The sequence below is a fragment of the Cataglyphis hispanica genome, chromosome 23, assembly GCF_021464435.1.
Source record: "Cataglyphis hispanica isolate Lineage 1 chromosome 23, ULB_Chis1_1.0, whole genome shotgun sequence".
Lineage (NCBI taxonomy): Eukaryota > Metazoa > Arthropoda > Insecta > Hymenoptera > Formicidae > Cataglyphis > Cataglyphis hispanica.
The window spans coordinates 445,808-462,430 of NC_065976.1; the positions used below are offsets into that span (position 1 = coordinate 445,808).

Here is a 16,623-nt window from a genome sequence, read left to right on the forward strand (position 1 = left end):
TAAGTAATGATGAGGATATCAACGGCGGGTCGCCAGAGTAAGCCAGGTCGTAAGGAGAATTGAGGTAAACGTCTCTGTGTTCGTTTCGTTGCGGCAAAAGAAAAGAGAAATCATTTTGTGTAAACGCTTGAAAATTCTTCCATCGCTCTTATCAAAATTTATTATTATTTTTATATTTCTCAAGTAAATATTAAATGATGCAGGACAAATGAGTGACACCTTCTAATTGCAAATGAAATATAATCATATCATATGTGAAAAATATATAAATATATTTTTAAACTCATTGTAAAGAATATCGTTTTTTTCTATTTTTTTTTTTTTTAATTTATTTAATTTTTTTGAAGACAAGATTTGAAGCTTAAATTGAAGAAAAGTAAGCAGTAAAGACATCGTAAGACACTGTAATTAATTATTCATTCGTCGATATTACGCAATTTTCCTGGGGGAGACATCTAACATCCTCACTATAATTATCGCAATAATTCACTTTTAAGGCCCGGTTATACTGACAGCATCCGATTAAATTACTTTAGAGTCGACGATTCTTTTCTCTTTCATTCTACCTGATTACTCCGTAACACGCGACAGGGAATTAGCGTTACGATACTGTATTCTTACACGCTCTTACATTCACTATCTCAACCTTTCCCTTAAAGCATAATTTCAAAACTTTGCAAAAGAAAAAATGAGAAGATATAATCCATTGACAAAATTAAAAAATTATTTGTGATGTAATTTACAAACTCATTAGATAATTATATAAACATAATAGAGAAAAATAAAATTTAATTAAAATAAAAATTGTAACATACTTTTATAAATGTATTCTATTTACATAAATATATGCCATCAACTTTCCCTCGGAATATTTTAATACTACGTTTATATATGTGTATCGCGAAATGTCCATAGTATATTTAAAGATACAATTTTATATATACATAAAATTATATTTCCTCACATTTTTTTGCCGATGTGCGCCCGTTGCCATTTATACAAACCATTCAACTGCGTAGCGTAAATGTCGGATACTATCGCAAAGAAATTATTTAACGGCTGGCTAGTAGCAGCGCGCGCGTTAGCGTAAACAATGCTTGGAAATTCGCATTGCAATTTGGCGAACAAAGAGCCGTCCGGTTGCATCAGGCCTTGACGGTGTGCTTTTATTGCTCGGCATCGGGGACAGTGGATAGTTTGACCATCGACCATGAACGAACCGCCTCTTTCTGATCGTTCCTGGCAACGCTCTGCTCTCGTCAGCATGCTCGTCGTGCCATCCATGTGTTGCTGCGATTGTATATCAGGTGTGCGGCACTTTTTCAATAAATCCGTTGACTGTTTGACGATCGCGAGCGACCGCTCTTCTAAAAGAACAGCTATACGATACTTCGATACCGCGCGCGCGGCGCAATTCCGACACGACACAAGAGAGAGAAAAAGAGAATCTCTCATCGGCGATACATTGTTTTCCGGCCGGCAGAGTACATGCTTCGTTACGAATAATCCCAATTTTATTACGGCGAGACCGGGAGAAAAAGTCGAGATTGCGTGTATGCCAAGAGCGCGATTTTATTACCGAGCTTGTAGACAGTAGCGGATGGATTGATGGATAGAATTTATTTCACATCTCTGAAACAAATCTCGTAATATTCCCGACGCAAGATCGAATCGTTCATTTTTATTAAACTTTTAAATTCGTTTTCCTAAAATATTATTGTTGCTGACTTACGCTATTTCTAATTTTTTGATTTTTCATTGTAAAAATAAGGGAGGAATTATGTACGTTATATTTTAAACATGGTGATAAAATTGAAATAATATTCTATAATAAAAAGATAGATTTATTAATAAGTTTCTATTATTTTCTTTATGAATTTTGCACTTTTTATTTGTAAGGAAATGGAAAATTAAATCATTAAGAGTAACGTACAAAATGCAATAAGAACGACCAAGTTTCATAAAATAGAGTAAGGGCCATAATTGACATTATGTGACATCGCCCGAAATTACGATACAATGTAATAGGATCGATAATAACATTCAAAACAAATAAATATTATTTATGCTATCAGGGTAGATTGTAATTTATTGGAAAATTATTTTGTTAATAAAATCCTTGATGTATCAGGGCTTTAAAAAGTTTTAGCAGCACAATAGAGTGCTATATCCATTAATCGACGGCATAATCATCGATATTAAATGGAAATAAGAAACCAAGCTATTACTAGGCGTAATCTACGGTTGGAACTTAGTTTGCGAGACTCGAAGGATCCAAACGACTTTGGGGATAAGGAGCCATTCTTCCACTTTGGAGCCAGAAAAGTTCGTAATGGGAATACGATTAAATTGCAGTTAGATTGCTAGAAAAATATTGCTATGCGATGCGCGAGAAACTCGTTAATCTCTCACGGTCCGAACTCAAGTAATGTTTGAACATTACCCGAAATTCTTGCTATTTTATTAGCGAACGTTCATTTATCTTACTCTTGCACGTTTTGTTTATCCTAATTAATATTGTTTCATAGAAAATATTCTATATTTGGATTTAAATCCTGTATTTGATATATCTCTTGTATTTATGATAACTAAATACATTTTTCCCTTTTTGCACATTTATAAAAAATGAAAAGAAAACCTAGATCGTAAAACCTAAATTAAAACGAATTGATTGATCTAAATCAACACACTTAATAGTGCATATATATGTACAAGGACAATGATAAAATTATATGCGTCAGAATAACTAATTGCATATCAAACCAATTATAGAATATCGATTTTCCTTTTCACTTCGAATGCTTTAATACATGTACATGCTCGATAATGCTTCGAGCAAGTTGCGGCGAATTATTGGCAGGCTGCTTCAATTATTCCTTTCAACAGAGGACAGATTGGACGATATTCTTGTACGCATTTCCATTAATAAATCATTTCTGCTCATTTTTTATAATTGTCTCGTAAGAACACGAGTATGTCATATCTAAAACCTCAATTTGCAATTTTTTCAATATGTACATTTGATTTCTCTGTTCGCGAAAATAGTTAGTTAATCTAACTTTCTACATGCTTTCGTAATCTATTTCAACTGCGATATAAATTTTTTTTTACAATAATATATTTAAAAAAAATATATATATAAATTATAAAATAAAAATAAAAAAGTAAATTTAAAAAAACATTGAAAAAATTTCTCACATCTTCGATAGAATTTTTGGATTTTTGGAACGTTCCCTTTAGAATCCCTTTGATGCAATATGATCTCGTTTTACGATATTTCTTCTATCCACTTGGTGGTTCAAATATGGATGCCAGATCTCTGAAAGTCAAAGACAAGCGCGACATGTAGCGCCGTGATATTCTTATACTACTTTTCACCTTGGCAACAAATATGAAGCCGATGCGCACCGGCTGACACCGAATTTCTTGCTCGCGATCCCGATTTCTTTTCATCCCTACAGTCTCCCGCTCTTTCCTCCTCTCTTCCCGTCACGTGTCTCATCCGCGCCTTTTCACGCTTTAGGATTAGTTGCGAAGAAGAAAGTTACGAGAGCTACGATCGCTACGTGCTTAAAATAGTAAAGTCCATCCATATTCCTTCCGCGCTTGCCTTTTTCATTTATACGGGAAAAGCGCCTCTGCATAAACGCGCCGAAATTTATGGGCGAAAAGCGGCGTCTCGCGTCCGATTCCCGTTCCGATGAAAGTGAGCGCCAACAATTCTCCTTCGAAAGCATTTTCCCTCTTCCACCCTCATTCTCTCCAAAGCGATAATTAATTATACACGAATCGGAACGTTCGCAAAACTCGAAAGCCAGTGCGAAGGTTCAAGATTTATTTTGCACCCTCGTCGAACGGGAATCTCGATAGCCTCTTCATCTCTCTGATTTAATAGACGGTATAATTATGATAATTGCTTTCATCTGTATAAAACTAACAATTTTAATCCCAATAACAGATTCTCTGGTGAGACATTGTATTTTTCATTAGCAGAAACTTGAAGAAAAATTATTATGTATCACATAATTTTCCAATTTTCAATATTATATGTATTTGTAATTTTAAGCCTTTTAAATAAAAATAAATTTGCAATTAAGTTACAGCTTTATTCAAATTAAAACACATTTAAAATAAATTTAAAAGAAATCTACATTATCTACAATATTTCTGATTCTCCGATAGATAATATTTAAAATTTTAATTAGAGTAAATATCAATACAATGAGCAAAAACATTTACTCATTACGTTCGACGTATGTAGAAGTACGGAAAATGCGTCAAATGCAAAACTCGAAATTAATTTACGCTGTCAGCCGCAAAATAATCGATGTGTCGCGGACTATGACTAGTTCTTAATTAGCAGCGCTGTTATATTATAATCGCTGTAACAGTTAAATAACTGTGTTTAATCCTATCACATTTTTAGTTTAGGATTGGAATTTGTAGTCCTAATCAGTTTCAATAACAAAAGATCGCCTAGCCTATAATTATATTTCGACGGGTGATTAAATAATCGTATCGATCCTTTCCTGTTTCGGAATATTCTGTTGTTGATATTCGCGTGGATAACATACATTTATGCTCCTCCGGTGCAATTCGCGACGAGATAAATCACAAAAAGCGATCTCAATCATAGTTTTGCCGATCGAAAAATATCGCTATCGTCCCCGATGTAATCGAATCATGATTCTATCAGCAACAACAGCTCGAACAAACACCGAATTAGCAGTTTTAGCTTTATTGCTTCATACAGCCGTGTTCATCTCGAGCGAGTTTGACAAACGCATCCAGCATGTAGAGAAACGACGACGGTTGCGAATGGCCATAATAACTTGTAACTCGTCGACGATAAAACTTTGTTAAACAACAAATCCGGCAGGCCTGAATTTGTTACTGTCGCGAACAACCGTTGTGTATTTGCATATGGTTGACCGTCACGCTGGCCACAATCATGTTTTATCCGCGGTTATCAATGTTATTTACCTTAGCGTTCGTTTAATTACTCGATCGGTAGAGAGAACGGTAATTAACTGTTGCGTAATTAAAGTATTGCGATCCGATCAAATCGATTATCATTTATCAATAATTATAACAACTTATGAATATTTATTTTCATTTCGACGCAATAACTTCTTTCTTTTTATGTAAATAGATTTATATTTTGTGCAAATTGTCTTGAAACGCGTAATTTAAATGACATTTTCCAAATCACTCTGTATAATTTGTCGAATAACTTAGCTCGAATTTGATAATGATTTGTGGTGAAATTAAGGAAAGAGCGTGAGCACTATTTACTCATTTATGGCGTGATATTACAACTATGTTATATCAGTCTTCTTGAGCAAGAGAATAGTAACCCGCAGCTAATGAGCTTACGAGCTCCTGAGAAGCGAAAGTCCGTCACGTAAATGGTGTCCATGCATTATGGCGCGTCGAGATAGTCGCTAAGATAATACACGATAATACGGTATAATTCTGCGGTTTGCGGCGAAATAATAATAGACTATACGGTTTATGCAATTTTATATATTGTAATTTCATATAAAAAGCCCGTAAAAGTATCATGCAAAATGCAAACGCGTTCTGCGATCTCGCCGCTTCCATTTCGAGGTGATGATATTTTTGTAATTAAGCCAGCCGCAAAAACCCTCGTAGCTAGCGCAGCGGCGTGTAATAATCGCTTTTAGTTCGCATTCGCGATATTACACGTTACCTTCTCCTCGCGAAGCGAGTATCACGTAATTCGCATGATCGGCTCCGATCATGCGTCCCAACGAGAGCTTCGCTTCCCTTTAAAGCAGTAACGCTGCATCGCAACTATTTTCCAGTCCGATTATTCCCGTGAAACAATGTTAGCGAACCGTTTGTTTTCGTATGCGTTCCTGTCCATCAGAAACTAAAGGGGAATCAAAATAACTGCGATTTTTCTGCGGCCTTTGTACCGCTTGTGAACAGTTTCGATTAATCCCGACGAACGCCGAGATTTTTGCGCCCGTTATTTCGATGCCGCAATCAAAAGACTCGCGTCCCCAATACACTACTAAAAAAAAAAAAGAGAAAAAGTACAAAAATACGATACTAGAAAATATAAAAACAAAAAAAAAGGATAGCAATACCAAACGAGCGAGTTCCATGTAATCGATTCGTCCGTGCTCGCTATCTCGATATTTTTTCCCACCGAAAACAATTATTTTTAATCGTTCCCGAGTAAATAGTTATTACATAGCATGGCTAGCTTCCAATACATACACATTTATTATTTGTTACAATTTCTCCGTTGATATTTTTTTAATTTTATCGATATTCTGCAAGTGTCCATTTTGTTTCGAACAATTCACATTAATTTATACTCGTGATACATATCTCGGCAACAAGTAAACTTTTCAAAGTGTCGTTGTCAAAAAACATTTAATCGCGATAAGATTTGAGAACACATCGAGATGAACTGTTCTGGAAAAGCGAAATATAATTTTTTGTCATTAGATGAGAAATTGCAGAGCAAGTGTCAATCTTGTTATTTTCTTTTTTTTTTTTCGCTTTGATAATTAGATGCATTTAAATGAACCCGGAAATCCTTTCACGTTATAAAGTCAAATGAGTCTTGCACGTGCTTTGGTTAATTTCTCCTTCACAAAGCACATACATTGCGCAGCATCTCTCAAGATGCAGTTTGTGCTATAAGTTTTCCTCCTCGCTTCTACGCCTTTGAGAAGCGGATTCACATAAAATTTCCTTTGTTACTAAAATGTAAATCTAAATTACTTGTATTACACGTAGAAAGGAATGAGTATGAAAAATAATATTTTTTCTCAAAGATTAGCATACATATAAAAAGTACCATAAATATAAATACACAAAAATAATATGTTACATTATTAATAAAATAATTAGCATTAATGTATAATATGATATAACATGGGATTTATTACATCGATGAAATTTATTATATCGTATGTTTTTAATACAATATCTGATTTTTTTTTTTTAATAATTCATATGCAGAATCCGCCTCAATCCTCTGTCATATAGCGATTCAAGCTTTATCGTAGCAATTCAAAGATTAAGATGCACGTTTAAACATGTCAATTTTGATCTTCTCCAAGAGTCGATTCGCCAAATTATAAATGAAACATTACGTAACGTCCATGGAATTCTAAACTTCCAAATGTGTATCTACGATCGGCCGTCAGTTAGTATATCGCTCGCCTGCAGTTCGGAGACCTCTAAACTTTTGTCAGACAAACTTTATCGGCCTTGATTTTTCATGACTTCTAGAAACGGTACCGCACAGCACGCCCTTGGGAGACGAAAAAGACGAGGTGGTTCCGAGCCGCCGACTCTCGGTTTGCCAAATCTCTAGCGATGGCAATAGATATAGTACGCGACAAATAGTACGGCACAAACAAAAGATATCTTACCATCTTTTATCATAAAGAATCGTATTGTTTAATTATTTAAAAATTGTATTTTTTAATAAAATAAGTTTATATATAGAGAGACATATTGTTCCTATATCTCTGATAAAATAAATTTATCTTACTATCTTTTATTATAAAGACTTGTATTGTTTAATTATTTAAAAATTGTATTTTTTAATAAAATAAGTTTATATATAGAGAGACGTATTGTTCCTATATTTCTGATAAAATAAATTTACCAATTATTTAATATTTTGTTTCTGTACAAAAAGTTATTAAGATTTCTTTATCCTCTTGCTGTTTCTTCATATTTATCATATATTTTTTAATCGAAACAATATGCGCTATTTTTCGCATTGCAGGTGAAATCACAAAGACAACGAAATTCTATACATTAATTATTCCCACTGATAATTATATCGGAACACAGACGTCAAACGTTTGTACATACAGTGTCTCGTGGGCAAAACGGATTTGAGATTCGAATGTGGTCGTTTATTAATTTTGACCATGAAAGGGAGACATGGCACGAATCTCACCTAATGCACTCTCGTATTACATACGCATTCGAGAATTAGCGTGAGCGCGTGCGAGTCGTCCAAACCTATTTAGCCAGATTAAATGAATGGGGATTGGCGGCGCGGCGCTAAGCGGGTCAACGTACGAAAATCCATGGATGGGCGCGACAGTTTGCATTATGTGTCCCCGGGACGACGTAATCGCATTAATCGCATTGTGCGACATTGGGGAATCGGGCGTATAAATGCAGTCAATTGCGACAACAATCGAACGAAGGCCGTTGGGAATCCACCGCGGACACGTACATACGGCCACGGAAAATTTCCGACATTTGTTTCACGCTCCAAGAGCTGACAAGCCCGTTTCCGAATTGGTGTCGATTGTATCGACTGCTACAACGGAGATGAATCTAACCGGCGGGCGCAGGTGCCTCGCGCCAACAAATATCCGTAAGCGTTCGTAATCTTCCGCGCTATTTTGCGCAAAAGCGAACAGATTTTCTTGAAAATATCCTTCTGAGAATGTTTTTTACGATGCTTTCTAGAACAGTATCTTGGCAGATTGTTAAGGATGTCTCGTGTACAAAATGAAACCGCAGAAACACGAAAAAAATTATATCCTGCAAAAGTTATTTATGGCAATTAAACATCGATCGGGATTGCGCACAAATGCTCACTCTATAAAACAAATAATCACAATGCGTGAAAAAATAATTATACCTTTATTTTAAAGCGAGAATGCGTAAAAATATATAATGTCCAGATATGCCGAGATACCGTAAAATTGTACATCCAATTTGTATTTAGTTCCATCGAAGCTTATATCATATTCAAATCAATCGATCCCTAGTGCACCGATTCGCACTAATATTTACGAATCGGAGAGAGATGATCGGATGGGATTAAACCTAAATTCCGTAAATTAGTGATGCGTCGTTCGCAAAACGTAGTTGAACATGAATGTCACTACTAATATTATTCGATCACTCTTGGCGATTTTGCAAAGTAAATGCACATAATGACTGTTGGGCAAGCTCGCGAATTTTAATAAACTAAACAGTTTGTGATATGATTATAATAAAAATTAGCTCGATATAAAATATTTACACAGTTGTGCACGAAATGGAGAAACGAGAAATGATTTACACATCGGCTTCGACTTTGCGAGACAGAATATACACGAATAAATAATTCGTTGGGGGATTGATGATAAAATGGTAATTTCTTTATGTGTATGATATAAATGCAGGATAAGTTTATGAAAAGAAGAATAAATAGATAAAAATATTTCTTCAATAATTTTACGTTAACCCGAATTAATTATATATTAAAACTGAAATATCGCGAGTTTTTTTTTATTTTTACTTAATTCATATTATTTCGCATAACACAATTAAAGTGCTAAATATTTAATATTATCCGTGGTGCTATATGTTTTATAACAACTAATTACTTGTTCCCTGTATACATTTCGAGTATGAAGACACGCTGAAGATAAGGGCACTGTCTCCAAACTCAAGCGTGCCCTCTTAGGGCTTAAGTAGTTGCATGAACCTCATAAGCAGTATTCATGACGCTGTTTACTTTACAGCAGTGTAAGTACTATAAGTAATGTAAATAAAGCATGTACTACAGGAAATTCTACTAAATAGGATAAATTTAACAAGAGTAAAGCGAAGTAATCAACTGTTCTAATAGATAAATTTTTGATCAGCTTCCGACAACAGTTCTATTTAATTAAATATAATAGTCCATTTTCCTTTATCTTAATCAATTTACACAATTCCAGTTCTAATTTAGCAAAAAATATTCAGAGAATCATGATCCTTAATTTTTTTTTTAATTACGTTCAATCTAAATTCGATTAAATTTATCTTGTAATTTTTAAGATTGTTTTAGGAAGCACAATTATATATGTATCTACAACATTAATAATTTTAGATTACTCTTAATATACTTCGTAATTTTGACTTATTTGCTTTTAATAATATTCGAATACAAAAATTTAATATTTAATTATAATAAAGAAAGCCATCCGTTTTCATCAATATTGATTATAATAATAAAAAAATCGAACATAAATATAATAAATCTTTCTTCTCTCTCTTTCTCTATCTATATTATAGTCAGTCTATATTAAGATTTAGAAGAAATTGAGAAATGAAAAACAAACTAGTGGAGATAAACGATGTAGGTGAAGGTGCACGTAGAATATTGCGATACGAACACCGCGTGCGAGATAAGATCGATCTTGATCGCTCAAAAAAGGGCTGCATGCAATTTGCGTGCAAGCTTTTCTTTCTACAAGACCGCCGTTGTCCTAAACCAATCAATATATTTTTTTCTTACCTCGCGATTGAGCGGCTTTGCCAGAGTGATGACACCGGTGCGCGGGTTGACGACAAAATGGTCCGTGAGTTGTATGCCATATTTCACCGGTGATCCTTCGGGATCATGGCCCTTCAAGACGAACACCTCTGTTCCGATCTTGGTCGATTCCGAGAGCGGCAAACCCGTGGGGTATCCACCGGCCTCCAGGATAGGTGGCTCGTTCACGTTGTTACCCGCTAGAACAATAAGAAAGAAACGTTTGTTTTCGAGAGTTTGTTGTTGGCTACATATATATTGATCACACACGGTTATATGTGTGTATATGCGCGAAATCCCTTCCTCTGTGTACTTTAACAAGTTTATTTATTCCTCTCGTTAACTCTGTTCTTCGCAAACTGCGTACGATGCTTCTTACTGGTAAATGAAATGTCTGGGGTGTTATAAAGATACAGAAACATGGAGTGCTTGAATTATGAAACAAAGAACACGTCAAATTATGCATATAAAAATCTTACTAACTTAATATTAATTTACCTTTGCAGAATTTTTATTTGCAAATTAGATATCGAGATGCGCTGGTAATATTGAATTAAAAATTAAAATATAAAAAGATGATATAAAATTATATCTCTGTGTACAAAAACCAATTCCGTAACAAAAAATACGAAATTATTGTTGCAACGTGTCTTTGTTTAAAAATGTCAATTATTCTATTTTATTCTAGAAAAACATTTTTCTCGTATTTTCGTTTGTAATTATGTCGATATTCGATTGTGAAGGTGCGTAATCAAGATTTATATCGTGTCGATCAGTGAATATTCGTGCAATTATTAAGATATGTATACAGTAGTATCGTAGCCCTACATTTATTGTACTATTGTATCGGATCGATTAAAGTGATTAAGCTTACACGAGCTAAGTAGATTATGATTGATGTATCCGTTGCGCGAAAATCGATTTTTTGCGCACCAATATCGCCTGCCGATAATCAATTTCGCTGCGAAATCCGGAGCTTAAACTTCTCGTGCTCCTTTTGTTGACGCGCGCAATCAATACGGAATATCCCCAATTCAGTGCGTTGAACAAGAAAAATATATCGCATCGTCAGAATCTCTTTTCCGGTTTTTATGTCACATTATATCGTTATATCGTATTAGAAAAGGCTACTACAAGGGGAGAAAATGTTTGGTCACGAAAGATAAATGTTACGGGAAATGGATTCTTGAGCTTGAAACTTAACTTTTATATTCCTAAAAATAGGAAAACATTATTTATTATCCAAAGAAAAAATAATTATAGTTTTTAAAGTGCACAATATCCAAGCAATATTATATTTCAAACAAATTATATTCCATGAAATATATAAGCTATATTTTATGGAAATTTAAATAGAATGCCTTCATATAGATGAGAATAAAAAATTGTTTGAAAAAACGAAGAGGAAATTTCTTGTAATTATTCATCATATCTTTGAGCAACTCTAATGTATGTACGTAGCAGCTAAATTTGAAAAAAATCTGCAATAAAGCACTTTCCTTTATGATTCTTTTCATTATTAAGTTCTCGCAGCGTCAAAGCCGCAAATAGAAGGAAATATCGACTTTGTGGTCAAAGAGCAGAGGAAAGGGACGAAATCGGTTGCGGAACACCCTGTACAATCACCTCATTCCCGGGAAAATGTCGGATAAGCTTTGTTCGCGGCAGGTCATGGTACTTCGGGACTCAAAAGAGCTCCGAGGTCCCCGGCCGCTAATTCGACGCGAGCGCAGGGCTCGACCTCGTAAGCCCGAAAAGTCGTAAAACTATTACCAAGTTGGGGCGTACGAAGTGGCCCCTGCAGCCGCGAAAACTTCTTTCCAAACTTCCGCAGCTTCTAGCCGGAAATTGTGGCGAACGTAATAGATACATCGCGGACTTTAAGGTCATCCAACGGGGCTCGCTATACTTTTTTACAGACCCCATTCAACGCGATGATACTGCGGCACCGCAGCTGCGGTTTTCCGCGTGTCTCTTCTTTCTCTCTTTTTTTTTTCCTCTCGTTCTCTTTCATGACGACAAAGAAGAGAAGCCTCTTCGAAGAGTGAGGATAATCGTTAAGAGGATAACGACATACGCGATCGCGATCCCGTTCCTTTCCTCACCGTCGTTCCGGATTCACGATTCAGTCGCTTAGAATTTTTGCCATTCCACTACGGATGCCACCGTAACGAGCTTAGACTTTTTTACACGAGCTGCACGCACCGCTCGTAAATAGGAAAATCGTGCGGCAAAGTGCTCTCTGTGATACAACTCCGTTACACCATCAGTAGTGTCATTCGAGAAAACTGCTGCATTTGTAAATCAAATGCATTACGGATCAATGAATAAACGATAATAATCAAGAATCGCATTACCAATTATCTGGTAATTATTAAAAAATTATAAAACAAATGATATTTTTTAATAGGGAGTTCACGCGGCAGGCGAACACAAATGTACAAATAATATTATTTTTATTATCAAAAGAATGACATGACACATAATAAATTGTTCAATATATTTATAATTAAAAGAGTGCTTGCGCGACAAAATTAGTGGAAAAAAAATTCCATTAAGCGAATTTAATACAATACTTTGTATGTGAAAAAAGCTTTGTATGATATTCTTTATAAAAACAAGAAAATATAATATAATTGATATAATATGATTATATATAATATTATGTAATTAATATGGTATAATTTTAAATAAATTTAAAAGATAATTTTAAATATTTTAATTAAATATGATTGATATATGTATAAAGTGCACTCGTACAAAAATTACTTTGATTTCTCAATGCTTAAAATCAGAAAGCATCCGGCAAAACAACGAAAAAGAAGGAAGATTCAGTACGATTCCGACAAGTTCGTCAGTAGGAAAGATAAAGCAGAGTTTCATATCAAAAGTCTCGTCGTTGAATCGAAGAAGTGAGACCGTTGGAAACCGCGACGGGGTTGTACGCACAAATTTTCCCGGATCCATCAAACGAGAAGCGGTCGTAACTTTTCCCGAGCAAGTCTCCTTCAAACGCATTTTGTAAATTCAAATAAGGGATTCGAGAATGACGCGGAGTGAACTTTTCTGGAGACCGAGCGAGCGAGTGAGCGAGCGAGCGAGCGAGCGGCGGTCGCGGTATCGAGAGAATCACGAATGAAACAATGACGCAAATAACCGAATTACCATAAATTTCAGCCGCTAACTACCGTTTCGCAGTTCTGTATATTTCCATTCCGAATTAATCGGTCCAACTTTCGACCGATATTTTTCCGGATCATCGCTATATTTTACCCTCACCTCGCGCAAAAATCAAGAGACCATCACCGAAAGAACATCTCGTGTTCTTTTATACGTGAAAAAAGTACGTTACGTTAATTGAAACGCCGAGAATACAACGCGATCTAAACTACGTAGAGTAAATAAATTTTCGAAAACGAAAGAAGAGGGACCGCCCCTCTGCAACGTTTTTCCACGATGCCCCTTTATACAATTTCGCATTTCACAAATCACCGACTTGCTAAAACCGATTTATTCGGAGTCCGCCTAGCGTGACGGCTGCAATTTTGCTACAATTGTCGCTTTCATCGTGTGAAAATTCGTGAAATAATCGGTGCCGCGAGGAGTATTTTCGAGATTGCGAAAAAGCCGGCTATTATGAGGGATTGACGGAAATTGAGAAGTCAGGTAAGACTGAATTAATCGGTGACATTCTTCCGTGCGCGATTCTTCTCTCTGAGGTGAATTCTATGCAATTGTGAGCGCGAAGCTGCTATCTCACCTCGGTAGATCGCCTCGTCTCTCTCTCTCTCTTTTCTCCCTTTTAGTCCCCGCTCACTAATCTTTTCCATTTCCGAATTGAAATTTCCATCCAGGGACAACACTTCGCGCGCGCGATAACAATTTTCGCAATGCGAGCCCTTTTTTATTACGCGTTCCAGCCGCATTTATGATCCGCTCTTCACCTAAACCGTGTTATTGTCGATCGTCCTGTTCCTCATCGCGCCATTAGCCGTAAAGTCAACAATGTATCTTGCCAGATACGCGCCTCCGTTTTACACTGCGCAGAATCAAAAATTTCTCGAGACGTTCATTTTAAATACGCTTTAAGAATATTATTTTATGAGTAGTTTAAGCTTTCATGATTATTACAATAATATCAAAATTCATAAATGTTATATTAGAAACGAAAATTTAATTTTAATATAGCGTTTTATAAAATCGATGATAACCGATTTATTCCCCTTCAATTGTAACATAATTTTGTGAATTTTTATTTTTATCGCAATAAATTATTAATGTCTATTATAAATCAACAGGAAATGGTATATGCAGACATAATATGAAAGATTAATGCGTGTTCAATCAAAACTAGCCGAGGTTAACGCAAATCGATATTCGGAAATCAAGTGACATGCAAATAAATCTTTACCAAAATTCAAATCTGGCATACATATATTATCTTTATAAACATCACCATCGATCACAATCGGTCGCGGTGGTCTGTCATAACACATCGTATCTTTACATATTTCCTTTTTTATATTTCATTGATAAATTATCAATTTTTCTTAAAAATTAATAGTTTGCATGGAGTAAATTATTGCTTTTTTTCCCGTTTTTCCAATATATACTCGTATATTCAAATACGAAGAAACTGTGTGACATTTCGTAAATTGGAGATGAAAATGTACGCATAGATAATATGACAGATATTTTAATAAAACATCATGAAACGTGTAGCTTTATATACCAAATTCAAAGTCACGTGTTGAAAATTTAGTTCCATCGAAATAAGTCTGAAAAACGAATACCCACATGGCAGCGTTATCTCGCTGTATAAAAGAATGTTCCGTAAAAGGCAGGATAAAGGCAACTATTAGAAATTGGTTCCGTCTGTTACTTTCAAAGGATTTGTGCGATTCACAAAAAGAATGGCAAATCATTTGGCATAAGAGAAGAAAGTATTAGCTTTATTTCATCCGAGTCAAATGCGTCGGCATCTATATCACAAGACAGATATTCTTAGATATAATCTGATAGATATTGAGGAGCGTATAGATTTGTGCTGTTTTATAATTTATAAGGTCGCAAAATATTTTATTGTCTTTATCTTGTCTTTCTTTCTCTTGATGAGATATATTCAAATAACATATAAGGTGATCTCTAAATAAAATTCATCATGTTCTCATTCCCAATGAAATGTTACAAATTGAATTTTTCTTCAATATTTAAGATTGGCTTGAGAGATATTTTCAGATCTATTTCGTGACGAATAAATCTCTTATTTGAAATGTCAAAATTTTCAAAATCTGATATTACAATGACAGAGATTTTTTACATTTCAGCATCTATCTTTGTAACATATGCCGTACAACAACTCCTTTTTATATATATAATTTTATTGATATAATCTCTCTCAATTAATTAATAGTTTGACAGTGATATGACAGCGCGAATCCTCGTTGAAATATATTACCTCGAGACGATGCATAATTAAGATATAAAAATCCTGTAACATCTCGCTTTAAGATTAATTACCATAAAATAGCCGTATTTTCAACGCGGCAGGAAATTAACAGGTTCCTCCGGTGTTATCGCACCGCTAAGATGTCCAACAATTAATTCAGCTTGCGTGATATCCCCTTCTGTTTCGTTACTTCTGGTTTTCACAAATTCCCGCAAAACCGAGAAAAGTCAGACTTTAAAGATCGGAATAAATTAGTAGTTTAAATGGTTGCGCCAGTAATAATATATCTCGTCGCTACACATATTGATAACAAACAGAGGATTCTCGGTGAATCCTTGTTTCCAAAAAAATTATATATCTAAAAAATTCGAAATATGCGGAAGAAAATATTCTTTCTCCAAAATATGATTAACTATATAATCAAAATTTTTTTCATCTTCAATTTGTTCAATATTGAATTAAAAGTACAATCTTATTATGTATCTTTCTATGCATTGTTTTCTAAAATAAAATAGCAAAATTAACATATTTCTCTATTGAAGTTTTGAATTAATTAATGTTGTTCTCTTTTCGTTTCGGGAAGTGTAGGATATATATATATATATATATATATATATATATATATATATATATTATATTCTCAGGTTCTTTATTTGTCGATTCCTTGACGGTCGTAATCCTTCGTAAAGTATCGACTTGAACATATCTTGAGCGAACTGATAAGATGCGGCTTTCGATCTTTCGCTCTTCGATGTTTAACGTTATCGTTCTGATCGAGACGCAGGGATCACGAGTACCACTCTTATCCGAGGGAACATGAGAAAATCTGTTTGGAATTCGACGAAGCTACCGCCGCACGATCCTGCCGCGC

At 34.9% G+C, this 16,623-nt stretch overlaps 1 protein-coding gene across 2 annotated transcripts in view; it reads right to left on the bottom strand.

The window, feature by feature from the left end:
- LOC126857914 (cadherin-87A) overlaps positions 1-16,623 on the bottom strand; it is a 173,973-nt gene that overhangs the window by 26,500 nt on the left and 130,850 nt on the right. For both annotated transcript variants that reach the window (XM_050607802.1, XM_050607801.1), the window contains exon 5: positions 10,286-10,503. In XM_050607802.1, coding sequence (XP_050463759.1) covers positions 10,286-10,503 — 218 coding nt within the window. The remainder of the gene's footprint in view (positions 1-10,285; positions 10,504-16,623) is intronic.